At 38.4% G+C, this 27,442-nt stretch overlaps 1 protein-coding gene across 32 annotated transcripts in view; it reads left to right on the forward strand.

Moving 5' to 3' along the window:
- Nucleotides 1-524: 524 nt before the first annotated feature.
- MTMR2 (myotubularin related protein 2) overlaps nucleotides 525-27,442 on the forward strand; it is a 103,803-nt gene continuing 76,885 nt past the window's right edge. For 8 of the 32 annotated variants that reach the window (XM_081545398.1, XM_081545418.1, XM_081545416.1 and 5 more), the window contains exon 1: nucleotides 525-763. In XM_081545398.1, coding sequence (XP_081401524.1) covers nucleotides 684-763 — 80 coding nt within the window. In that variant the 5' untranslated portion in view covers nucleotides 525-683. Of the gene's footprint in view, nucleotides 764-789; nucleotides 914-1,909; nucleotides 1,992-2,068; nucleotides 2,215-7,101; nucleotides 7,312-9,134; nucleotides 9,321-9,681; nucleotides 9,753-11,931; nucleotides 12,117-20,012; nucleotides 20,175-27,442 lie in introns of those variants that run through there. The other 24 variants (XM_081545399.1, XM_081545420.1, XM_081545432.1 and 21 more) reach the window with 19 other exon arrangements.

The raw sequence follows: 27,442 nt of genomic DNA on the forward strand, positions 1-27,442 counted from the left end.
TACACTGCAAATAACTGAGAGAGGCTGGATTTGAATCCACTAACTTTAAAGTAGACTTTAATTATGATTTAACGAGGAATTACTTAATCATTTTCAGCCCTTGATCTGATGAGTATTTCGCCATCTCACCTCTCACAGCCTCATCCTTCACGCGTACCTGTGTTCACGTCCTCCCTTCCTCATCCCCCCACGCCTCTCATCCTACGGTTTGCCCACAGCCTTTATTATTCTGTCCTCTCCCCCGACTCCCACATTCCTGTCAAAATCGTCCCCGTCTCTAAAGTCCTTGTTTCTTTCTTCAGATCCTCGTCCGTAATACTCGCTGATTCTTTTATTATTTTTAAAACGGCCCCTCCTCCTGCAGCCCGGGCTCCCGTCGGCCTCAGAGAAGCCTCGGCCCTCAGGCGCCGTCACGCGCTCCCCGGCCCCCGGCGGCCGCGCGGGGTCGCGGCGTGCGAGGCGCGCGAGGGCGGGCGGCCCAGGGGCGCCGCGGGCTCCTCCGGCTCCCGGCAGCGCCCGCGCGCGGTGCAGGCTGGGGGAACATGGCCGCTTCCGGTCTCCCTGCCGGGCCGGCGCGGGCCTGAGCGCGGACCCTGCCCGTCTCACCCCGCCCTCCGCTCCTCCCGCCGGGCAGCCGCGGAGGTCGCCGTAGGCTTTTCCTCCGGCTGCCCCCGCGCCGCGCCATGGAGAAGAGCTCGAGTTGCGAGAGCCTTGGCTCCCAGCCAGCAGTAGCACGGCCGCCCAGCGTGGACTCCCTGTCCAGGTAACCGGGGCCCGCCGAGCGTCAGAGGGGGATGAAGAGGGGCCCGGGGACGCGCTGGACGCTGCCCCACCTCGCGGGCTCCGGGACTGGAAAGCTGCGCCGGAATTCCTTCCCTCAGGCTGGGAACCTCTTCTTCCTTCCTCTCTGCGGGTTAGAGGCTGGGAAAGAGGAGGTTGAAACTCTGCGGTTCTTCATCGACCTTACCTTTTGTATTCTGGTGTTTTTATTCGCGGTTGAGGACGCCTCGGTCCACTGCATCCCCTAATCTCTCATTTCCCTCTTAATTCATTTTTTGGACAGCCCCTCCCCGACTGTATCCCCTCCCCCCGTCTCCTCCCTGCCTTTCTCTCTTGACGACTCTTTCCTGAGACCATTCTTCAGTCTTTTTTTCCATCCGTCTTTCAGTCTTCGGTTTCTGGGTTCTTGCCCACCCTTTCCGCTCTTTCCCGTCTCTTCACTTACCTCTCTTACGATTTCCTTGCATTCTGATCTTCCCCCCTCCCCCCAACTTTGCTTTAAGATGTAAGTAAGAGTACCCACACCCTGAATCTGCAGCTGAACGTTATTATTCCTGAGTAATGAGTGGTAGTTGTCGTCCTTCCTGGGCTACCGGTTCTCCTGGTTTCCATGTTGTATCAGATGGGATTTTTTTCCCCCTGGAATTTTGAGGAGGATTTTACTATGCAGCTTTTCACAGAGCTGTCGTAAATGTTAACTTGACGTGTTTCAAAGGCAGTTTTTTCCTTTTGTTGTAAAATAGTAATTTAAATTTTATTAAGAAATAATGGAAGACCTGTATTGTTACATTGCTAACGTTGAAATCAGGTTCTTTTCCTTTGAAAAAGTCTAGTTGTAATTAGATACTAAACCTTTGTAAACTAGCACATGTTTCATTTGTTTTTTTTCCCGTGAATAAATTGAAGTTGCTCTCTTTTGATTCGTTTTGGACTCTGCTAAATATGGGTGATACTGCCATTTTTTTTCCTGTTGCTGTTCAGGACCTTGTTAGGAAGTCAATCATTACCTGATTCCACTTTCCTTTATTAGATTCTCTTACTAAATGTGTTCATAGCACCCTGCACACCCTTTTTACAGTGTTCTTAACAAGCACAGCATAATTGTTGGTGTAATTATCTTCTCTACTAGACTATAAGCTACTTGAGGACAAGGATCATATCGTATTGGTCTTCATCTCACCATCATTTAACAGAGACCCTGCCTGCCAGAGGTGCTTAATAAATTCTTCTTTTTGAATTTGTAGATTGAATTACGCAGGAGAGTGATTTTGCATATGATTATGTACAGTGTGCATTTGTTTCAGGTGTTTTTTAGGTTTATTACTCTGAAATTTAGATCATCCCTGGTGGCTCGGAAGGTAAAGAATCCATCTGCAGTTAAATTTAGAAGGCTGGAGGATTTACACTCAGCTGTAAAAATCATTCAGAAAACAGGTTGGAAAATTATAATTTTATGGGAAAGTTACAAATGGCAACTGTGGCTCAGGATAGGTAGAATGTAAAGAAAACAAATGAGACAACTGAAGTAATCTCATCCAAGGAAGGATTTGGAACCACAGGAGGCAGCATAGTCTTGTTAGAAAAAAAGTACTGGAAGTCAGAAGGCTCAGGCTCTTTTAAAGTCCTAGGCTCAGTTTGTGATTTGGCCTGTCTCGTTTAACCTCTCCAGTCTGCAATTTTCTCATCTTTTGAAATAAGGCAGGGGGAAGGGAGAGTTGATCTAGAACATCTGTAAGATCCCTTTAAGCTTTAAAAATCTGTCAGTTCTGTATCTTAATGATAATAAACTTCATTTTGAATTTTTGAAATTACACTAAATGTTTTTATCACACAACTAGGTTAGTTGTGCCAGTTAAGCACATTTATTTCCTAAAAGAAAAAGCCCAACAACTTCAAAGTTTATATGTATATATTTTAACTTCTTAATGAAACATTAGGTTACATATGAATATGGGAAAATTAAGAATTCCTTGAATTTTGACTGGAGTTTGTTGGCTTCATCCTCTCCAGACAAAACTATTAAGTATGGCTCTACTTTCACAGGAAAATGCTGGCTTTCATTCCTGTTCTCTGGAAAAGTAGAAAAATAACATTTGTTAATTGTCTATAGGATTCATCCTGCTAAATTCTTTCATATCTTATTTTGTGAATCATTACAACTATTTGTGGCACTCTCTTTAATCAACATTATAGAATAGCTGGATTGTAGACACTTGTTAGAAAGCTTCATTTTAAACTTAATTTAGGGTAACAGTCAGTCACAGGTGATTCTAATACAGAGGGAGGGTGGACAACTATGGTTACAACAGCAATGTAACTACCCAGATTAAGTTGATTACTTTTGTTATCCTATGATTAAGTGAAATATTGGTGTTTGAACTGTATTATCTCAGTCTTTTGCAGAAATCTCATTCTTAAATTGTAGTTCTGCTTTCGTTTTATACAATTAGAAAATTTTCATTTTCTAATTTTCAGTTAGGAAAATTGCCTTGTGAAATTACTTTGATATCTCCTGCAAAATAATAGTTAATAATTCTATTCAGTGTATTACAGACTGTGATTTGCACACTAGATTACCAAATTTCTGCTGAGTTTAATTTCAAGGAAAATTTTGCTTATGTTTTCTATTTGTTTCAAAATGGAAATTATGTAGCTGCATCTTCAATTTGGCAAAAAAGTCTTCAGTTCAGTTCAGTCGCTCAGTCGTGTCCAACTCTTTGCGACCCCGTGAGCTGCAGCACGCCAGGCCTCCCTGTAGTCTTCAGTCAAATTTATAACTGAAGTTGGTAATATATTCATCTTTAATCCCTTCAAATACTCCTACTATTAGATGGAGCCAGCTTAAATATTTTGTTTAAATGTGTTAATTTGTAAAATATTTTATACTCTTCTGGAAAGTAGGAAAAATATAAATCTGTAAAATAGTACTGTAACCCATGTGGTTGCCCATTGTTTTCTGGAAAATGACAGACTCCATTTAGGTTGAGTGATTGACTCTTGTGGGATCTGTAGTCCACACTAAACATATGTTGAGTTTTAATACCTATATATCCACAGTCTATGTGTATCTATAAATCTGTAGTCAGCTCAGAATTGCTATTGCTTCTAGCTTTGCCTTCTAGGCCATGATAAGCCTGATATCTTTGTTCACCACAGAAGAGCAATTTCATTCTTAATATGATATTCAGATAGCAGTTTCTATCAGCTATAGCTGATTAGCAATTATGTCATCTTGCATGCTTAAGCTAATTTTCTTTGGTGAGTCCTGCTTGGTATTGCTTACTTCGGTGAACTGTTCAGCAGCTCTTGTATATCCTGCTGTTGTCCATTCATCACACATGTCCTTCCCCACAGAGAGAGAGAGTTGTGAAAAAATTCATTTTAGCACACTGATTATCTGACTGTATTCCAGTTGGTCTTGCTCTGATTTTTGTGGTAAGACTGATAAAACAATACTATGGGCTGGATATGGTAGCTAGGGTAGACCTGAGCTTCAGAATTGTAGAAGTTATACAGCAGAATTTAACACTATATTGGGACTCATCTGCCTTCTTAGTCTGTTTTTTTCCATCTTTCTGTTTGTACTGTTAGAGAATGTACTGCTTAAGTGGGTTTCTTTGATTATTTTTTACTGTGCACAATCATGCTAATAAATCTAGTGCTAAAGAGGCACCCAGTGAATGATTGAATAAAGAAATGTTGACTGAATGTTCAATACTTGTCTTATTTGTTGTTTCTACTCAAAGAATTAAAAGGTTTTCCAAAGTGAAATGTGGCCTATAAAGTCACAACTTCAGGTTCAAGCTGACGGTGCCCTTGCGTGAAGCCTCTTGACACCCTGAGTTGTTTTACTGTCTGCATTATCTTTTCTGTGCCCACTCCTCTGTCTTCACAACATTGTTTCCTTAGCTTACTGGATTTTCCATCTGTCTTGATTACTTTGGTCTCTTTCTCTCGAATTTAGTTTGTCAGTTATTTTATTTAATGTGCATTTCTTTCATCCGATATATCCTCTTTTTCTAATTTCTGTGGGCACCATTTTTCTCAGATTATTTTTGGTTATCGGTTGATTTCTGGCATATAAATTCATTAACATTTATGAGCATCTTATATTTACATTTAATTTAGATTAAAGCAATCAAAGAGGAGGTGCACATAATCAAAACAGTAGCTCCAGCTAATTACATTTTTGAATTGCATGTCTTCCTTAAAATTATCATCATTTGAAAACAGCAGATTGTGGATTTCTGTTTCTGTGAATTTTGATGATACTTATAGCCTGAAGGGGCTTCCTTGGTGGCTCAGCTGTAAATAATCTGCTTGCAAAGCAGGAGACGCAAGTTCGATGCCTGGGTCAGGAAGATCCCCTGGAGGAGGGCACAGCAACCCACTCCAGTGTTCTTACCTCGAGAATCCCATGGACAGAGGAGCCTGGCTGGCTATAGTCCATAGGGTTGCAAAAAGTCGGATACGACTCAAGCAACTTAGCATACTTGTACGCACAGACACATAGCCTGAAGAGGTAGGAGTTTTTAAGATTTCTAAAATACATTTCACTAGAAGGTCCCATTTCTGGTTTCAGCCCCAAGGTCTTCTAAGTAGAAGTGATGCCAGTAGAAGTACCCTTTCAGTTGTTTTTTCAGTAGTGGTGATGGATTTGTATCCAGTGACACATTCTTACCAATTCTTCTTTTGACTCTTGGCACGACTTCTGAGGCATCTGGCTGGGTTAGTGGACTATAGCTACACAACAAAGTGAAGCTAATAGATTGTATCTCCACCCTTGGCCTTATTATTAACACCTTGCATCAGACGTTGAACATTTTGACAGCCTAAAAATTACTTATTTTGAGTTTCATGATAACAGGACCCTAAAAGAACCTTAAAGTTCTATTAGATAAGATCCAATATTATTGTGAACTGATCAGTACTTGTGTATATTTTTCTGGAAGAACATGTAAAGAGATTACTTATTGGTCTCAAGTGTTCAGGTTAATACTAAAGCTGAAACTGGGTCCTGTGTATGATTTTTACCTGCTTACTCTGTCATCATCAGTACTCTATTAATATAGCTCAGTAGTTCCAAGACAGTAACATCAGCATCCCTTAGGAATTTGTTAAAATACAGGTTTCCTGGCCCTACCTCAGATGTAGCTGAATCCAAAGCTTTGGGGGTGGAGACCAGAGTTGGTATTTTAGCAGGACGGCCAGGTGATCCTGATGCATGCTGAAGTTTGAGACCACTGTTTTGGGTCTTTTACTGATGGTTGCTTAGCAACCTCAAGCCTATTACTTGAGAGCACTTTTGTAAAAATATTGACTGAAATAATGAAAGGTAAAAGTCCATCTCTTGTGGATTTATTATATCTGGCTTTTAGGAAATTTCCTGAGAACTTTTCTTTCTTAGCCACAAGAAAGAACACCAAAACAAGAATATATGTTTTTGGGCTTACAAAAATAGGTCCTTGGTGAAATGCATTAGTGGTAACATACAATTTTTAAAACTATTAAAAAGAATTCCAGAAGGCTATCACCTGAACCAATAAAGGATTATGTCCAAGGGAAGGAAATAAGCCAGATACAGATGTTCAGAAAACAGTGAGTTTATTTTGGAAAGCTTCCAGTTAATGCTATTGTATTCAAACTCACCAGGGACAAAGGTTGCATGTGATTCAGGAAATTCTCTAGATTAGTATAGAGTATTTTCTTTCTAAAGGAAGTTAGTTTTGAGTCAGTAAAGCACTTGCTATGTCTTGGCCTACTCTATGATTTAGTTAAATCAATAGATAGGATTAAAACTATTGAGAGGTGATAATTGTGCATAGGGAGTGATTTTATAAGCTTGGTTTACACAGGAAGTCAGGTTAAAAATGGAACTATATAAAATGAAAAGATTGATACAAGGTTATTATAATTAAAGGGACAGGGAAGATGCCCTTTTAATGAAAATAATAACCTAAGTAACCTCAATTCCCTTTCCGGTAGCTTTATTACACAGAACTAACTGTGGGTATCCCTCTTAATGTGTTTCTATATATGTATCAATGTTGTCATCACTATAGACCACTTATGAACAAGCTTCGTAATTCTTCTCCTGGCCAAGTACCATAGTACCATGGAAGTAATTGCTGATGAATTTCCTTCTTTAAAAGACTTTACTGGATGTGATTAACTTTTGGACTGTTTAAGTAATTCTTAGTCTAGGTTAAATAAGGGTAGATGCTATATAATAAAAATTTAAAAATGTTTCAACCTATATACTTAAAAATACCTAAATACACTTTCTTGGAAAACTTCTTCTTCATTTTTTTTTTTTTTAAGTTAAGGTTTAGGTTTAGCAAAGCATGGGGCTTCCCTGGTGGCTCAGAGGGTAAAGTGTCTGCCTGCAATGCGGGAGACCTGGGTTCGATCCCTGGGTCAGGAAGATCCTCTGGAGAAGGAAATGGCAACCACTCCAGTACTCTTGCCTGGAAAATCCCATGGATGCAGGAGCCTGGTAGGCTATGGTCCATAGGGTCTACAAAGAGTCAGGTACGACTGAGCGACTTCATTTTCTTTCTTTAGCAGAGTATAAGAGAAAATCCAAAGTAACCTTGGCATAAAAATTTTGTGTTATTTTTGCCCCCATATAAAAACCCAGAGATAGTTAATACAGATCTGATACAGTGGATATAAAGTATCCAGGACACAGACTCTTTCTAACTTACTGTATCTTACATTCCATTGTTACCATGAGAGCCAAAATAATTTGTTGCAGTTCTTTAACCACTAACGTTCATGAGTCAAAAAGAAGGACAGGAAGCAGAAAGGCATGTTGCCTCTACTTAAAGAATACATTTTCTGAAGTCATATACCACCTTTTAAGTTTACATCCAGTTGGCCAGATCATGGTCCCATGCCATACCTAGCCACAGTGGAGGCTAGATTATGTAGTCTTTTCTGGGAGGCCTTAGTCTAAACCAAAAATCGGAAGTGAAGTTCTAGGGAATAGGAGAGAATAGGTATTGAAGACAGGCAGTAGCTTCTCCCATGTATTCAAATAAATCATCTTAATGCAAGGAAAATATTTTTCAGTTGAAGTGTACAACACTTAATTATGCCAGAGACAGTCTTAGATTTGCCTGCAGTGATCATAATGGAAAATGCCTGGAAAGAGAGAGATGATATGTTGTAGCAAACCAAAAATCAGAACTGCATCTTGGAGCCCTCTTAACTTTTGAGTTTTTAAGCTTTTTACTTTTGTGTGTGTGTCTTATCATAGACTAGATTTTTATAGTCTTAATCTAGGACCATGCAGTGAAAAGGATGCATTTATTAATTCCCATGTCACTAAGTGAAAAGCACTTAGTAATCAAATAGAAATCAGATGAAGAATGGCCAGCTGTGCTGTTTCATTTGAGAAACTCAGGGAATTGTTGGGTGAAGTAGTGGTGGTCTGAGAACAGTGGCCTACACTGCTTACTCCTCTGCAGTTTGGCATTTCTTTCCAGGCCATGTATCCATGTGTTTTATATCCTCCCAGAATGTTGCATCAGGTTATACTGAGGTATTGTCTCTCATTTCAGTTGAGAAGGTGTGGTCTTCATAAGGACAGGAAAGCAGGCTGTTCAGGGCCATGTTAATTTATGAATGCTTTTGCCGATACATATGTTTATTGTTGTATCTTCAACCTAAAAGTTTGATGGAAAATTCAGAGAACTCAGTGTTTTATGCATTTTTGTTACCTAACATGTAATGTCAAGCATACGGAGTTTAATCATTGGGGATTAATGGAGGAGGGTAGAGGACTCTCTTCTGGGTTGATACCAGAAGAGATTCCTGTGATTCATTGTGCTCAAGGGATTTGATAGGCGTGAGTAACAAACACATCCATCTTCTTTCTAACAGCATTGCCAATACTGAAACTAGCAAGTGGGTAGTTGTTCAAGTAAGACTTTGTTAGGAGGTTGTGTATTAGCCAAAGGTGTAAAAACTTTGACTCATGATGGGCTAGTAATTATGAGCCTTTAATTTTCTTGAATTGAGCCAGGACACCCAGTGAAAGTTAAGAATAAAATTTTACATAATATAAATGTCCTCTGTTACTGGTACTTGATAGTATTCTTCTGTTATAACCAAAGGCAGTACCTAAAAATCTGAATACCTGAGATAAACTTTGCTTTTCAAGTGAAAGTTGTCATAGTAAACGATAGTATTAATATCAATAGTCACAATGATATTGTAAATAAAAGCACTTAACATTTATTGAGTGCTTACTGTGTGCTTGGTATAGTGCTAAAAGGCCTTATATGCATTTTCTCATATAATCCTCCTAATTGTATGAAAGAAACAGTATTATTATTCCCATTTTACAGATGAGAAAACTGCAGATTAGGGAGAGCAGTTTGACATTTGGACCCAAGTTCTGTTTAACTTCAGGGGCTCAGTGCTGAAATGAACTCATCATGCCTGGCAATCTGGTGCCCCAGCTCCAGGGCAGAACTTGGTACAGCAGTGAGAGGGCAGTCCCGGGCAGGTCGAGCGGGTGTCTTGACTAGGAGGTGAGTTTCCTTGACCAGTTGCAGTTTTTGCTGAGCAGAAGGATGAGGTGCACAGTATATTAAGTTTAGAATTTCCATCTTTGGAGAGAATTTTCTCTAGTTTTGAATGTTTTTTTCTTTTCATGGGAAATAGGATAATATTTTTTCTTTGCTTGATAGTAAGAGGATAGTATCACTTTCAGTTAGAAGAATAGTTTTACATTTTGAATATCAGGTAAATTAATAAAGTGAGTAAACATGATGCCAAAACCTCTTTCTGCCCGTCCCTCCCTTTTAGGCTTTACAGAGTATTTTAGACTGTTTTACTGTAGGGTTCCTTAAGTATCTGAATTCCCTTAAGTTCCTTTGTGTTTGTTTACAGTTAATGTGTTAAGAGCCATTGACATTTGAAGATCATCAGAAGTGAAGATAAAACATCTCAAAAATTATAATGTAAGTGAATGGGAAAATGGAAATAGAAAATGGACGAAAGTTAATATTGCCAACAATATTTCTGCAGTTCATATATTATCCCAAATGAACTTTATGTGTATGAGTAACCAGTAACTTCAAACTTTAGTCCCAATTCCAAGTCCTTAAATTCTGTTCTCTTCTACCTGCGGAAAACAGGCACCAAGTTTTAGTCATCAGTAATTTCCCATTAAAATTCTTTTGGCTTCCAAGTACTATTTTTTGCTTTTTCCTTCCTAGTACTTTGCACTTTGACAAGGGCTGATGTTGTATTTAAAATTGTATGTGTGTAGAGATTGAGGTCTTTGCTTTCCAGCTACTGATGTATGTTTTATGCAGTTTTAATTTTACTATTGTTCTGTATTTCTTAGGCAAAAATATGATCAGTAAGCTAGCTAGCCTCTCCCTTCCTTCCCTTCTGTCTTTACCCGCTCCCTTCCTTCCTTTCTTACTCTCTATAAATATTTGCTTAACATAGATAATGTCCTGCACATTGAGCTAGATCCAGAATTCCTGAATAAGACGTTGGTGCTGAAATGACTAATGTCATCTTTTTATACAGTTAGGGTGTTTGAGATCAGCTAGTTAATTTCTCAAGTGTGACTGAGGCCCACCTGCACATTTCAGTCACTTGTGGTGCTTGATGAGCAGTTAGCTTCCTAGGTTCCAAACCAGACATTCTGAATCCTGGGGAGTGGGCCCAGGAATCTCTCCTTAAAGTGAGAACCACTGATCCAGATATTTTTGGATTCTAGTACAACTGTAAAAGTTTGCAGTTGAGGGAACAGACCTAGAGAAGTTTAATAACTTAACCCAAAGACACTGTGTTTGAAGGCCAGGAATGGTTGGTGATGTTTTCTCCAAATATCTCCATGGACCTATTTAGTGCCTGAAGTGATCTCCTGTCTCCTGCTTCTAGACTTCAAGTCATGGCATGATTTCAGTTAGGCCAGACCATTTGTGTGTGTGTGTGTGTGTAATCGTAAGCAGTTTATCACTGTTCTTGAAAAAAGTAACTAAAAAAATAACTGAAGAACATGAACTATTTGTTTCTTCATCTTCAGTCAGATGGATGACTGGTTCTGATTTTGAAATCATTGGGTGGGAAAAAGCCCCTGGTAGTCCAGTCCAGAAAGAGTAACCCTTCCCTCCCCCCCACCCATGGCACTATCTCTACTTGGTCTTTAAATTTTATGCTTCTGAAAAGGAAGGCTCTAATTTCATTTTTGAATGATGGTAGCTAATAGTAGATGCTTGACAAATAGTATAAACAGGTTGCTGTTAAAATTTTCTCTTTTTTTCCTTTGGATTCTATAAGATACTATTAGGAGTGGTTTTATTTTCTTTGTACAGAAGTTGATACTTTATATACTAAGCCAGAGACCTTAAATAATTGAAGTCATTTGTATTTATGATACTCCATTGTTACAGTTGATATGTTCATAGTATCTCTTGAGTATGAAAATATTCTAAAGTGTTTTCTGAACTATGTGTGAATTAATTTGTGTTGTATTTTATATTGTATTGTACACGGTATATTGATAGTTACTGAATTTTAACCTTACATTAGTAAATGTATTTATCTAATTTTCTTTGAAATATTCTGTAATACTCAAATTAACTATAAAGTTTAACTATAAAATGCTGTTAACTCAATTTTCCAGAAATTTTGGAACATATTTTAACTGTAAGATTTTTAGAAAGGGACTTTTAAAATCACATACTCATTTCTAATAAGTTATGTTTTTGTAATTTAAACTTTTCTTCCCATTAAATACTTTCTTTACTCTTTTTGTAATCACAGACTTAAAATTGTACATACGGTAGTTCTAAAAAGGAGTCTTATCTACTATGCAGTGTAAATCTTTCATTTTTTTGTGTGTTGAGACACTGAAGTTAAGGGACTTGCCTAAGAGTGGAATTTTTATAAATATTAAAATACACATGTGAGCAAATAGTAATATTTCTATAATGATATGTATGAAATGCTTTGAAAACTGTAAAAGTATCACAAGCATAATGTATTATGGTTACTGCTCTGGTGATAATATTTGTGCTTAGTTTCCTTATTATTAAATTAAAAACATTTACTATTTAAAATCAGAAAGAAAAATACGCAGATGCTTGTGACATGGTCTGTTCTCTTATTTCTTTTGTTCAGATTTTACTGTGTCTCCTTGAAGTACATGGTACTAGAATAGATACTTTGCGGGTTACCAGTGAAATTTCTCTTTCCCTGTGGTAGCCCAATCCAGATTGTCACCTTATACAATTACACAAAATACTCAGAATGATACTTCTATATTGCAAGACTTCTGTCAGCAGTTTTCTTTGGGGAAAACAATGGTGAGTGAATGAATGTTCAGTATTGTTCCTCAGTGTAATCAAAGTAACTAATGGTAGTGTTAACACATTTTGGTGTAGTTTTTATAGTTAGAAAAGTGTTTCACCTACATTAATTCTTGTGAGGAGATTCTCATTGGACAGAGTAACTTGAGGCTCAGAGGAGTGAATCACTGTCTATTGTCCCTGCTTAGAAGGGATTGAACTAGAACTTTGACTCTAAATGTATGCTGTTTCCCTGCCCTACATAAATCACAGTATGGAAGTGTTCAAGTGTCATGAGGTATACGTTTTGTTTTTAAAAATAAACTCTAAATATTGAAAAATTAATGATAGGTTTACTTTGTCCAGCCAGTCTAATCATTTTCTTTGGAAGTCTGACTCACTTTTGCTACTCTTAAAATGCTTAGCAAGAGATGAAGGTTTATTTTGAAAAAAAGGTATATTCTTAGCATGGCTACCAGTGTGTGCTGCCTAGAATTGTTTGAGTGTTTCAATGTTTAAAAGAGTAGTAATTATAGTCTTTAGAAGTATATTGAACTATGTAAGCTAAAAAATTGTGCTGTGTAATATCTACAACCTAATGTAGTGAAAAGTCTTGGTATTTCTTAGGCCTGAGTATTTTTAGTTTGGATTCTGCTTCTTAACTGTGACTTGGCTTGATTTCTCTGAGCCTAATGCTTTTATCTGGAAAAAGGGTAAAATGATACCTGCTGTCCTGTCTTATAGAATTGTTGTGAGACCTGAATATGATGATTTATCTTGATGACAGTAATTTAAAAAAAATCGCTAATGCTTATGTAGTATGTACCATGTAATAGGCACTGTTTCACAGTATTTTATGTATAGTCATTGAATTCTCATAACAGTCCTGTGAAGTATGAGAATTATCACTATAGATGAGGAAACTGAAGCACAGAATTTAGTAACTTCCTCGAGGTCACAACAGGGTGGTAGAATCATAATTTAGTACCAGACAGTCTAGTACCAGAGTTGGTAATAAGTATGAATGAGAATATGTATGAGAGCTCTTTGACATTTGTAAAGGGCTATGCTAATGCTAATTATTAGTACTTTAAAAATATTTTAAAAGAGAGATGTTTTCCTCATCTTCATTATATAGCTAGAGGGAAAAAGGCAAAAACAAGCAAGAAAAAGCAACCAGCTTAATCTGGTAAATAGTGAATAGTATTCAAAATTAAGGGAGGATAAATCACTGAATGATGCCAGTACATTAGATTTTTAATTTAACCATTCCAGGCTAGGAAGAGAAAGAGACATTGAATGCTCTTATTTTCCTACAAAATGTTTCAGCGACCGCAGAACAAAACAAAACACCTATGTCAACTTCACTTATATTACCAAAGTTTTTGCAGCAAACTTGTATCTCATGTTGATGAGGTTGTGACCAATTAATAGTAATAATTTGTTTTTCTCTGACTTGGAAAAGCAAAAACGTCCGTCTAGATAGCTTGAAGAATGGATGCGTGACTTCAGAGTTTTAATAATGAATTCATATTTGCATGATGGAATGAGAAAATTACATGCAAGTTCATTTATCAGTGCGTGAATTCCCCATGTATTTTATGTATTTGTTCGGATAAAAGTGTTGAGCAAGCATTTACAGACTAGGTCATCTTTCCTCTTTGAAGTGTTTCTGCCCTGATACTTTAATTTGGATGGAACTGTTTGTTTCTAAAAGGAAATGCAATGTCTGTGTGCCTTGAGCTTCAATAATCTTCCCAGCTTTCTAATAATCTTTCTCAGCTAAACTGATCTATACGTAACTTTTCCTTTCTAGGCTTTGTATGAAACCATGTGAGTTTTAATTTCTACTCATCAGAGTTTGAATCAGGATTTTTGAAGGGGTTCTGAGAAACTGTTTTAAAAAGGAGTTGTTGAGGATGTTGGAACTCAGGGTCCCTCCTGCTCTCCAGTTCTTATCCCATCCCCCATGGGCACATTCGTTTTGGCTAGAATACTTTGGCTTTCACCTATTTATTTATATTTCCAGATAAGATTTTTGAAGAAACCATACTCTGTAGAAAAAAAGATGTATGTAAACGATTTTCTATGCAACCTGGTTTTTCATACTTCCTGTTGCATTACCAAATAATGTGTCCTACCTTTTAGTTAGGAAAATGTAGTTGATAGACCTGAAACTAAAATAATAAAAATTAAACTATAACCAAGGTCATATGTACCTTAGAACCTAGAGATTTTCCAGATGTCAACTTGCACCGGCTGTCTCAGAGCTCAAATCCCCTTTATTTCTCTGAAGAATACAAAATGTAGTCTCATCTTTGTTAATCAGATGCCATGATGATAAGATCACTGTGCCACCTCTTTTATACTATGGGTTGGTTAAGTAAAAAAAAAATTCAGGTTTCTGGTGTACCATTTAAAAAAATAATTACTATAATTTGTAATTAATTTGTTTGGGGAGTTGTTTTTCTAGTTTGGAGATCCTGCTAATATTCTGACAATAGGTCTTTTGTATCCCAAGTGCTTTATACACACTGCAGGCCTTTTATTTATTTTTAATAAAACTTTCAACAGAATGACGAATAGAGCATGGACAGTGCTTATGTACTGTAGTCTGTTGTGTAAGTATTGACAGCAAAATTTGCATTTCTAGAAAAGCCTGTTCACAGTCAGAATGTAGATTACATTCTTGAATGTTCTTGGACAAATATGCTATGTATGTGCTCAGGACATTACTTACAGGAGAATACTTTTTTGAAAAGGACCTTTTCTTTCCATGGAATACTGAAGAAAAATTAAATTGGCTGTAGGAGTGAAGCGGTTTATATAAGGCAAGTGATTTAAATCTTATTGTAATGACTGTGGTCAATAGTGACTGGAAATAAAAGAAATGCAAGTTTTCTCAGATCCTTGGGAGGCATTAGTTGATTAGGATATGTGAAAAGATAGGTGAATTGTTTCCAGTCACTTGAGTTAGGAGTGTAAAATGCTGGCATGTTTATCTGCACCCCTAATTTTCAGAAACACTTTCTCACTTTTGCTATAATAGAAATATTTTTTACTGGATTTTGAATTATTGAATCAGGAGAACTAAGAGGAGTATAAATCTATTTTTGGCATCTTCTGATGCTTGAGTTTTATTTTTCTGTTCATTATTGTGAAATACCACCAAGTGTTGATGTGATTGACAATAAAGTGATGTTAATTGCATTAAGAGCCCCGCAGACCAGCAGAGCCAAAGAGAGTCAGTACATTGCTGATAGTTACACTGAAAAATACTGGTGATGGAATTGGTTTTATTTGGGCCAGTCTTCTGTTTGAATCTGTCAGAAGTTGCACAGGATACATGTATCCATGTGTGTGAGGGTGTGTATGTGCACGTGTGTAACATGTACATATTTAAATATATTAAAAAAATTTCCCCTTGATGTTTGTGCTTAGAATTAAGTGATTCATCCATTAACAGAAACTTTTTTAAGCTTAAATGTCTATACATTGAGTTATCTTAGTCAGATGAGGACATTTTACTGTGCACATCTGAGTGGAAAGTACTTTTAGTGCCAAGCACTTTGCTTCATTTTAATTTAATTACTGAGTTACTTGAAAGGAGACCTTCATTTTTTATTTTATCCTGTTTTCCCTTCTGCCAGGGTACTCTTATATTTTCACAATGCTATTGGTTGAACACTTTCTACCATTTAAGAGTTTAGCACTAATTACTTTCTACAGAGCATATGTTTTTTATCCTTATTACGGTCTTAATAAGGTATCACTACCTTATTTTATAGAGAAAGACATTAGATTAAGTAGCTTGCTTGAATTATGATCTAAGTGGTGAAACCAGGTCTTTGTGACCCTGCCGCTCATGTTTTCAGCTCCTGAGTGCTTCTGACTCTGCATCTGTGCTCCGTGCTTTGAATTCTCTGCGGTGTTTCTGCTGCATCCTTTATATCCCTTCATTTCCACACTGTTCTCTTACGAAATACTTAGATATCCAGCATCTTCCTTATGCTCTTGAGTCCCTTCAAGAAAATGAATCTGTTTTCAACACTATCCCTAGTCCCTGATACATGGATGATGTCAGTAACTGTCAGAGGGGAGGATATGAAGCAGGCGACTTTAGGAAGTTCCTGCTGCCCAGAGGGAGAGGGGGAGTGTGAAGAGCCAGAGGGAAGACAGCTGAGCTCTTTAGTGGAGGGAGAGACTCTGAGTCTCCATCCTGGGAAGGAAACTGAGGGCTGCTTTGAGGCATGGGAATATTTGGACGTGATAAGTGACCCCCACTAGCAACTGAACAGGAACAACAGGTATCTGGAGACAGATTTTTCTGCTTTCGCAGCATTATCAGGGATGCTTTGTAAGTTCAGTAGTATGAGGTAAGAAATACTTCTGTATAGGTACCCAGATTCATTTGTTTAGACATGACTGCCCTAAGTAGCAAGTTTTTAGACTGATTAATGCTCAAGAATAATTATAACTTTCAGGAATAAGTATAACTTAAAATCTGATTGAAACAAAGAATTGAAAAGTGGAGAGTACCTTATTTAATGATACTATTTTGAAAAGCGTATAAAAACTTAACTTCTGTCTGCCTACCAATAAGTTAGTTTGTATAACTCTGTTCACCTAAAAGCTACACTTTGAAATAGTAGAGCTTTTGAGACCAAAAGGGTGGAACACTGCTGTTAGGAATAGTGTAGCAAGGGAAAAAGACATTCTGTTCTAATAACAGCAGACCAGTGAATGTGTGGGGATGACTAAGAGTCAGATGGTGGGATTTCTGTTTTGATCTTGTGGTGGAAAGAGAACTGTGTCACTCTGGCTGAGAGAGTGGCAGGACTATTGAAAAATAGTATGACTAGTGCTGTCCTTTATTAGCTTCTCTTTGTTCTTCAGTCACTCAGTCCTGTCCAACTCTTTGCAACCCCCTGGACTGCAGCAAGCCAGGCTTCCTGTCCTTCACTATCTCCTGGAGTTTGCTCAAACTCATGTCCATTGAGTTGGTGATGCCATCTAACCATCTCATCCTCTGCTGCCCTCTTTTCCTTTTACCTTCAGTCTTTCCCAGCATCAGGGTCTTTTTCCCTGAGTCAGCTCTTCGCATCATCTGGCCAAAGTATCAGAGTTTCAGGTTCAGCATAAATCCTTCAATGAATAGTTAGGGTTGATTTCGTTTAGGATTGACTGGTTTGATCTCCTTGCAGTCCAAGGGACTCTCAGGAGTTTTCCCCAGCACCACAATTTGAAGGCATCAGTTTTTTAGCACTCACCTTCTTTATGTTCCAACTCTCACATCCGTACATGACTCCTGGAAAAACCATAGCTTTGACTAGACGGACCTTTGTTGGCAAAGTGATGTCTCTGCTTTTTAATACTCTAACTAGGTTTTTCATAACTTTCATTCCAGGAAGCAAGCGTCTAAATTCCATGACTGCAGTCACCATCTACAGTGATTTTGGAGCCCAAGAAAATAAAGTCTGTCACTGCTTCCACTTTTTCCCCTTCTATTTGCCATTTGTATTCTGTGCTGTGTTTCTGTTGCATCTTTTATACTCCTTCATTTCCACACTGTACTGTTATGAAATACTTAGATATCTAGCATCTTCCTTATACTCTAAGTCATCACTCACCACTAAAATGTGATGAGACCGGTTCCATGATCTCAGTTTTTCAACTGTTGAGTTTAAGCCAGCTTTTTCACTCTCCTCTTTCACCCTCATCAAGAGGCTTTTTAGTTCTTCTTCACTTTCTGCCAGTAAAGTGGTGTCATCTGCATATCTGAGGTTGTTGATATTTCTCCCAGCAATCTTGATTCCAGCTTGTGATTCATCCAGCCTGGCATTTCACCTGATGTACTCTGCATAGAAATTAAATAAGCAGGGTGACAATATACAGCCTTGACATACTCCTTTCCCAGTTTTGAACCAATCTGTTTTTCCATGTCCAATTCTAACTGTTGCTTCTTGACCTGCATACAAATTTTTCAGGAGGCAGGTAAAGTGGTCTGGTATTTAAGAATTTTCCATCTCTTTAAGAATTTCCACAGTTTGTTGTGATCCACACAGTCAAAGGCTTTAGTGTAATCTGTGAAGCAGATTTTTTTTCTGGAATTCCCTTGCTTTCTTGCCTCTCTTACTGTCTATATACCTAAGTTCGATTCTTTCATGGGTATGTATATATGTTCATTTGGTTATTTTGTGGAGCCAGAGATTAACATTAAAATAATACTGACTTGATTCCTTTAAATTAGGAGTAAAGAGAATAATATAGTTGAGGGTAGAATGAAAAATGGGTTAAAGAGGGGAATTCTGCTGAAAGTGGTTTTCCATTTACGAGGTACATGGCTTTGCAAATTTGGATAAGCACATTTGTGAATGTAAATTGTTTGTGTGTTCATGTAATCTTTAACTACTCTTCCTAAGGGTAATATAATGAATCAGAATTTAGAGTATAAGCATATAATGGCAGTTTTATTCTGAGTTTTTTTTAGCCTCTTGAGAAAAGCAGTCTACATATGAATAAATATATAAAATAATTAGTATTATTAACAAGAGTATTCCACAGTGCTAGTTGTGTTTTAATCAGCTTTGTAGCTTTTGAGGAAATATTCTCTCTATAGCAACTTTATTAATTTCTAAAATGTGTTTTATTTATGCTTTTTTTTTTGACATAGCACACTTACTTAAATAAAGATATTACTACTGTTGAGGGCAAAAATTGTTTTGCCTACCCTTGAGGTATTAGGATTTCTTTTGCTCCAGAGTACACTTACCTCTCCATTATTCTGAACCGTGTTACTTACTTGCAGGTTATGCAGGGAATGTTCTATTTATTTATGGCTTAGATATTTGAACCTCTTTGGTGGTTTTTTGTACCTCCATTAAAGGATTTATAGGAAAAGAATGATTATAATTTGGTATTTCTTAATGATCCTGATTCAAGGTTTGGGCAGAAAAATGCCCACGCTAATTGAAGATGAATAAAATTGTATGATGCTGCTGCTGTGTGGCAGCCTTCTTATAGGGAAAGTTTATGCAAAATAGCTAAGAAGTAATACTGATGGCAAAGTCTTTGAATCGCATTTTCATACTGACAGCAAAGTCGTTGAATCGTGTTTTCATATGGGACAATAGTTTATTTGTATGTATGTGTACATGTGCGTGTTTAGGAGGGGATAGTCAGGGGCATTTTGACTATCAGGAGCTGAAAGGAATATTAAAAAATGGTAAAGTCCAGCTTAGCAAATTTTTCCAATAGTTAGAACCATAGCTCTTTATTTGTAGTCTTAGAATTTTATGTCTAAGATTTTTATGCTCTGAGTCATAGGATCTCAGATTTGAACTTTGAGACCATCTTCTGTAGCAGCTCCACCCCTCAAGTCTTCCTTATGTCTTGAATGTCATCAGTGAATTGAGTTCATTGAATGTCATCATTCACAAAGCCTCCCTTTCTCAACACTTCCTGCACCATTTTGGAGATCACTCATAAGAAGAGACACTGGATATAGGAAATGACCCTTTTGGTAGCCTGTCAATGAAAGAGAATGTGGATGGTGTAGAAAGATTGCTGAGTTTGGAAACATAATTGTGTTTCTCATGTATGGTTACATTTGGAGAAATCTTTTTTGTCGTGGGGGGAGGTGGCATTTAGTGATTAAAGCAGATACTATGAAATGGCTATAATTTAATTTGAATAGCAACAACGACAGTTCTTTTAGTCTTGACTTTTTGAAATCACTAGGTGAAACTATAGTGACACTAATTGGTCATTAAAAAAAAAAAGTATTTGGACCATGAACCTGTGACTCTATATGTTATCTTCTCATTTGTGTGACAGATTCTACTCAATCTGGATTTTGTCAAAAATAAGATGACGTGATTTTTTTTTTTTTGACATTTGGTGACTTTTCCACAGGTCTTTTATCGTTTGTCCGATGGTTTTCCCTAGTGGCTCAGATGGTAAAGAACCTGCCTGCAATGCAGGAGACTCGAGTTTGATCCCTGGGTTGGGAAGATCCCCTGGAGAAGGGAATGACAACCCTCTTCAGTATTCTTGCCTGAAATAGTCCATGGACAGGTGAGCTTGGGGTTACAAAGAGTTGGACACGACTGAGCGACTAACAGTTTATTGTTTGTAATGATAGATTTGATCATCTCAAATATTTATTTAATGTCTTTTCCTATAAATCAGTTATCCTTTTAAATTTTTTTAGTATAAATTGATCTGGCTTAATATTCTATTACTGTCATTTTAAATATAATAGATATGTTGTAGATGCTAATCTCTAAAGAGCCTGATTTTTTTTTTTGAAGTTTTCTTGATAAGCAAGCGTTTATTGAGTTTGAGCATTTTACCTAACTAGAAAACGTAAGCTTGCTTGAAAACACTCGCAAAGAACTGTAAGAAGTAGCTGTGAAGCAAAGATGAATGTGGTGAGAGGCTATATATTCAAGGCATCATCTGAGAGGAAGGGTGTTAGTCTAGAAAGTCTTCCTTATGCCTAGTTTCTTAGATAGCCGCATACATATCTGAAACATTTTAACAGTAACTTCATTTTAGTACATTATCAGTTGTTGAATGCTGGTCCTCCCCCTGCACCCCCAGTAATGGTGTTTATATATAAAAGAATTTTAATGCTTAGATAATATTTTCACATTATTTTCACTTGGTCTTTGTAACCATCCAGTAAGATGAGAAGAGCGTGTATTTTTATCCCAGTTGCAGTATGAACTTCAGGCTCTGAGAGGCTAAATGACTTTCTGTGACTTACAAGACCTAATTTTTCTTTCTCTCCTTGTAGCTTAAACTTACATGTCCCAGTTAGAATGAGAGGTTAGTTATGTGTCAGCATCTGCCAAAATGTCCCATGCTTCATATTGTGAAGATGCTTTTCAGTATGGTTACTTATAGTAATCCACTATTAAACACATAATGGTAGATATCCTTTTTTGGTCATAAAATGAAATAGTACACAGCTTTTGTGATGAAAGCAGAAAGGATCTTATGTTTCCAACAGTGATTTAATAATTGGAACGGATTGCTAGAAGGGAAATATGAAACTTTCTTCTCCAGAAGTTATTTTTGCTTTCTTGTCATGTTTTAAATAAATTGTATTAAATATTCTCTGGCAGAGAGTATCCGATTATGGATAATTTAGTTCCTTGTTTCTTTAAGGATCAAATTGCCGAGTGTGTCATTTTTCTTAATTCTCCAGCCCTGTGTTTAACCTCATTCTATTAAAACTGGAGTTCTCTGATGATAGTAGGAGGCATGCTGTTCCAGTCTCCATTAGATAAAAATAATATTTTACATTGTTTTGGTGTTTCTGTCAGGTAATATACTAAACTCTTCACATGCATTATTTCATTTAATCTTTACCAGTATTTGAACTCTTCCTGGCATATGGTAAGTAAGTACTCAGCGAGTATTAACTAAATGGAGAAAACAGAAAATAAATAAGTAAAACAGCAAGTGTATCAGATTTGGAAAAATAAAGCCGGGAGGATGAGTAGAGGAGTGGGTGGGTTTGGAGTTGTTCGCAATTTTAAATGGAATGGCCAGGGGAGGTCTCACTCTGCAGGCAACATTTGAGTAAAAAGGTTGGAAAAAGTAAAGGAAGAAGTGGAATATTTAGAAGAGAGTTACAGATAAACAGAAAATATTAAGAACTTGAAGTGGGACCTTGCCTGGTGTGTTTGAGGAGCAGCGAGGGCTCCGCTGTTGCTGTAGTGCAGAGAAGCAGATGGGCGATTGTGGAAGGCTTTGGGGGCATTTTAAGGACTTCATGGCTTTTGTTCTCAGTGCTGAGGGAAGGTAGCAGGAGGTTTTTTGCAGAGGGGTTACTATGTCAAATGTTTCAGAATGATTAATCTGACTGCTGTGTTGAGAACAGACTAGGATGCAGAAGCAGGGAGACTGGTTTGTAGGCAATTGGAATCATCCAGAAGGCAGATGATAGTAGTAGCCCGAAGAGTAAAGAGACTTGTTTTGAGGGTGCAGTCAGGCAGATTTCCTGGTGGACTGAACATGTAGTATAGGTGAAAAGGCACCTCTAGAGTTTTTGGCTCAAAAAAGTGTAGAAGGATGTGCTCAGTTATGTCCGACTCTTTGCAACCCCATGGACTGTAGCTCACCAGGCTCCTCTGTCCATGGAATTTTCCAGGCAAGAATACTGGAGTGGTTTGTCATTTCCTTCTCCAGGGGATCTTCCCAGCCCAGGGGTCGAGTCTGCATCTCCTGCATTGGCAGGCGGATTCTTTACCATTGGGCCACCTGCGAAACACAGAGAAGCACAGAAGTACTATTTACTAAGACGTTAGAGCTGGTATCAGGAAGACGAGCAGGGATTCGGTTTGGGGCATATTAGATGTTCACCTGAAGGTGTTAAGCAAATTCGTAATTGGAATCTGGAATTCAAGAGAAAAGTGTGCGATGGTGTTTAAATTTGGGCTCATCAACTTAGAGATGTTCAAGTTGTGAGACTGAATGAGATTAAGGAGGGGAGGTGTGCATAGAGAAGATAAGAGTTTCAAGGACAGAGTTCAGGCGGAATTGAGTGGTAGGAGGTTCAGAAGTGAAAAGGAGTTACTGTAGGAGACCTGGGAGGAAGAGGGGCTTATGAGGTGGCCGTAAGAATCGAGTGTTTGGGAAGCCGGGGATAGAAAGTCTCTGAAGAAGGAAGGATCAGTGCTGTCAGATGCTGCTCACAGATGGGGACTGAGGATTGACAGTGAGTTTAGCAAAGGGGGATTCTTGATGGCCTGATAAAAGCATTTTTGTTGACTCGTTGGAAGTGGGTTCAGAGAGAATGAGAAGCGAGGAGTTGGGAGCAGTGAGTAGACTTCTGTTTCTAGGAGTTTTGCTATAAGGAAGCTCAGAGAAGTGAATTGGTATCAGTAGGGGTTAAGTTAAGAGAAATAATAACATGTTCCTATGTTGACTGGAATGAGTGAGAGGAGAGGAAAATTTTTCTGAGGCAAGAACCAGAGGGAAAATTGCTGGAGAGATTTTCTTGCAAAGATGAGGGGAGATAATAGTTCAGTGGAGGAGCTGGCTTTAGATGAATTTATGGATGCTTTCCCTACAGTAAGAGAAGGAAAGGCAGAGTACACGTACACAGATGCAAAGAGGTGGTAGTTGAGGGAGGCTGTGAAAGATCTTTTTTGATTACTTCTATATTTTTCAATGAAATGGGAATCTAGGTCACTTACTGAAATTTAAGATGGAGAGGGCAATAGAAAATGGGGAAAGAAAAGACCATATGAAATAGTTGTCTGGAAGAAGGGGAAACATAATGGACTAGAGAAATGTAGTATAAATCAAAGTTGCCTGAATGAATAAATGAACAGGTGCACGACCAAGTAACATGTAAAGCCTTGGTCTACTGCTGCGTGGGGAGGCCTTGATGCCACCTCAGTCTTAATTCCAGGAAGAACGTTGTTAGCTGCTTTCCCTGGTCTAATTGGGCACACTGGTTTCTCCATCAGCAATACTTGGGGTCATATTTTGACCCTTTTCTCTCCCTCTCTCATCATGTCAAGTCAGTTGTTGACTTCGATTGATTCTGTCTCCAGTGTCCTTTGCATCCACTCCTATTTCCTTTCTCTGCTAGTTTAGGCCCTTAATACCTCTACCTTGAGGAGATCGCCTAATAGTTTCCAAATAGGTTTTCCTGCTGTTATCGTCCATTCTTTGATGCACTGTTAAAATGATTTTCCTCAAGCACAGAGACTTTTCAGTGTCTTCTCACTGCTTTCAGAATGATCTAGATGTCAGGTTATTTCTTAGGACTTGTACAGTCTAATAAAAAATTACCTTTTCTGCCATATATCTGATTGAGCTTATAAGTATCCCATGCTTCAACCAAAGTGGTCTGTCTCTAACAGTGGCCTTAAAATGTCCTGAATTTCCGAATTCTTTTTCTTTTTTTCATGTTGTTTATTTAGTGAAATTTTTGAGACCATATTGAACCTCTTCTTGTTGTTCAGTTGGCCAAGTTGTGTCCAACTCTGCGACCCCATGGACTGCAGCATGCCAGGCTTCCCTGTCCATCACCAACTCTGGGAGTTTACTCAAACTCATGTCCATTGAGTCAGTGATGCCATCCAACCATCTCATTCTCTGTCGGTCCCCTTCTCCTCCTGCCTTCAGTATTTCCCAACATCAAGGTCTTTTCCAGTGAGTCAGCTCTTCACATCAGGTGACCAACATATTGGAGTTTCATCTTCAGCATCAGTCCTTCCAATGAATATTCAAAACTGATTTCCTTTAGAATTGATTGGTTGGATCTCCTTGCAGTCCAAGGGGTTCTCAAGAGTGTTCTCCAACACCACAGTTCAGAAGCATCAATTCTTCAGCACTCAGCTTTCATTATAGTCCAACTCTCACATCCATATATGACTACTGGAAAAATTATAGCTCTGACTAGACGGACCTTTGTTGGGAAAGTAATGTCTCTGCTTTTTAATATTGGTCATAGCTTTCCTTCCAGGGAGCAAGCATCTGTTAATTTCATGGCTGCAGTCATCATCTGCAGTGATTTTTTGGAGCCCAAGAAAATAAAATCTGTCACTGTTTCCACTGTTTCCCCATCTATTTGCCATGAAGTGATGGGACCGGATGCCATGATCTTCGTTTTTTGAGTGTTGAGTTTTAAGCCAGCTTTTTCACTTTCATCAAGGGGCCCTTTAGTTCCTTTTCACTTTCTGCCATAAGAGTGGTGTCATCTGCATATCTGAGGTTATTGATATTTCTCCTGTCTGAGGTTATTGATATTTCTCCTGGCAGTCTTGATTCTAGCTTGTGCTTCATACAGCCCCACATTTCGCATGATGTACTCTGCATGTAAGTTAAATAAGCAGGGTGACAGTATACAGCCTTGATGTGCTCCTTTCCCAATTTGGAACCAGTCCGTTCCATGTCCAGTTCTAACTATTGCTTCTTGACCTGCATACAGATTGCTCAGGAGGCAGGTAAGGTGGTCAGGTAATCCCATCTCTTGAAGAATTTTCCGCAGTTTGTTGTGATCTACATAGTCAAAGGCTTTGGCGTAATCAGTAGGCAGAAGTAGATATTTTTCAGAAAGTCTCTTGCTTGTTCTATGATTCAGCAGATGTTGGCAATTTGATCTCTGATTCCTCTGCCTTTTTAAATCCAGCTTGAACATCTGGAGGTTCACAGTTCACATACTGTTGAAGCCTCGCTTGGAGAATTTTGAGCATTACTTTGCTAGCGTGTGAGATGCTGCTGCTGCTACATCACTTCAGTCGTGTCTGACTCTGTGTGAACCCATAGACGGCAGCCCACCAGGCTCCCCCGTCCCTGGGGTTCTCCAGGCAAGAACAGTGGAGTGGGTTGCCATTTCCTTCTCGGATGCATGAAAGTGAAAAGTGAAAGTGAAGTCACTCAGTTGTGTCTGACTCTTAGCGACCCCATGGACTGCAGCGTACCAGGTTCCTCTGTCCATGGGATTGTCCAGGCAAGAGTACTGGAGTGGGGTGCCATTGCCTTCTCCAGGTATGTGAGATGAGTGTACTTAAAGATGAACTCCCCAGGTCGCTATGTTCCCAATATGCTACTGGAAAAGAATAGAGAAATAACTCCAGAAGGAATGAAGAGACGGAGCCAAAGTGAAAATGTTGCCCATTTGTGGATGTGACTGGTGATGGAAGTAAAGTCCGATGCTGTAAAGAGCAATATTGCATGGGAACCTGGAATGTTAGGTCCAGGAATCAAAGTAAATTAGAAGTGGTCCAAGAGGAGATGGCAAGAATGAACATCGACATTTTAGGAATCAGTGAACTAAAATGGACTGCAATGGGTGAATTTCATTCAGATGACCATTATATCTACTACTGTGGGCAAGAATCCCTTAGAAGAAATGGAGTAGCCCTCATAGTTAGCAGAAGAGTCCAAAATGCAGTACTTGGATGCAATCTCAAAAATGACAGAATGACCTCTGTTTGTTTCCAAGGCAAACCATTCAATATCACAGTAATCCAAGTCTATGCCCCAACCAGTAATGCTGAAAAAGCTGAAATTGAATGGTTCTGTGAAGACCTTCTACAACTATCACCCCAAAAAGATGTCCTTTTCATCATAGGGGACTGTAATGCAAAAGTAGTAAGTATAGAGCTACCTGGAGTAACAGGCAAATTTGGCCTTGGGGTACAAAATGAAGAAGGGCAAAGGCTTACAGAGTTTTGCCAAGAGAACGCACTGGTCATAGCAAACACCCTTTTCCAACGACACAAGCAAAGACTACACATGGACATCACCAGATGGTCAACACTGAAATCAGATTGATTATATTCTTTGCAGCCAAAGATGGAGAAACTCTATGCAGTCAGCAAAAACAAGACCGGGAGCTGACTGTGGCTCCTATCATGAACTCCTTATTGCCAAATTCAGACTAAATTGAAGAAAGTAGAGAAAACCACTAGACCATTCAGGCATGACCTAAATCAAATCCCTTATGACTATACAGTGGAAGTGAGAAATAGATTCAGGGGATTAGATCTGATAGAGTGCCTGAAGAACTATGGACAGAGGTTTGTGACATTGTACAGGAGGCAGTGATCAAGACCATCTCCAAGAAAAAGAAAAATATTGCAAAAAAAAAATATTTGCAAAAAAAGCAAAACGGTTGTCTGGGGAGGCCTTACAAATAGCTGAGGAAAGAAGAGAAGCTAAAAGCAAAGGAGAAAACGTAAGATATACTCATTTGAATGCAGAGTTTCAAAGAATAGCAAGGAGAGATAAGAAAGCCTTCCTCAGCGATCAATGCAAAGAAATAGAGGAAACCATAGAATGGGAAAGACTAGAGACCTCTTCAAGAAAATTAGAGATACCAAGGGAGCATTTCATGCAAAGATGGGCACAATGAAGGACAGAAATGGTATGGACCTAACAGAAGCAGAAGATATTAAGAAGAGGTGGCAAAAATACACAGAAGAACTGTCCAAAAAAGATCTTCATGACCCAGATAATCATGATGGTGTGATCACTCACCTAGAGCCAGACATCCTAGAATGTGAAGTGAAGTGGGCCTTAGGAAGCATCACTATGAACAAAGCTAGCAGAGGTGATGGAATTCCACTTGAGCTGTTTCAAATCCTAGAAGATGTGACGCTGTGCAAGTGCTGCCCTCCATATGCCAGCTAGTTTGGAAAAATCAGCAGTGGCCACAGGACTGGAAAAGGTCATTTTTCTTTCCAATTCCAAAGAAAGGCAATGCCAAAGAATGTTCAAACTTCAAATGTTACCTCTTCCTTAAAACCTTTTTAAGCTCTTAGTCCCAATCCTTAAGTTCTTTCTCTTTCATTTTTTTTTGTATTCTATATTGT

The sequence above is a fragment of the Giraffa tippelskirchi genome, chromosome 11 (genome assembly GCF_054371585.1).
Source record: "Giraffa tippelskirchi isolate mGirTip1 chromosome 11, T2T-mGirTip1v1.2.pri, whole genome shotgun sequence".
In the NCBI taxonomy this organism is placed as follows: Eukaryota; Metazoa; Chordata; class Mammalia; order Artiodactyla; family Giraffidae; genus Giraffa; species Giraffa tippelskirchi.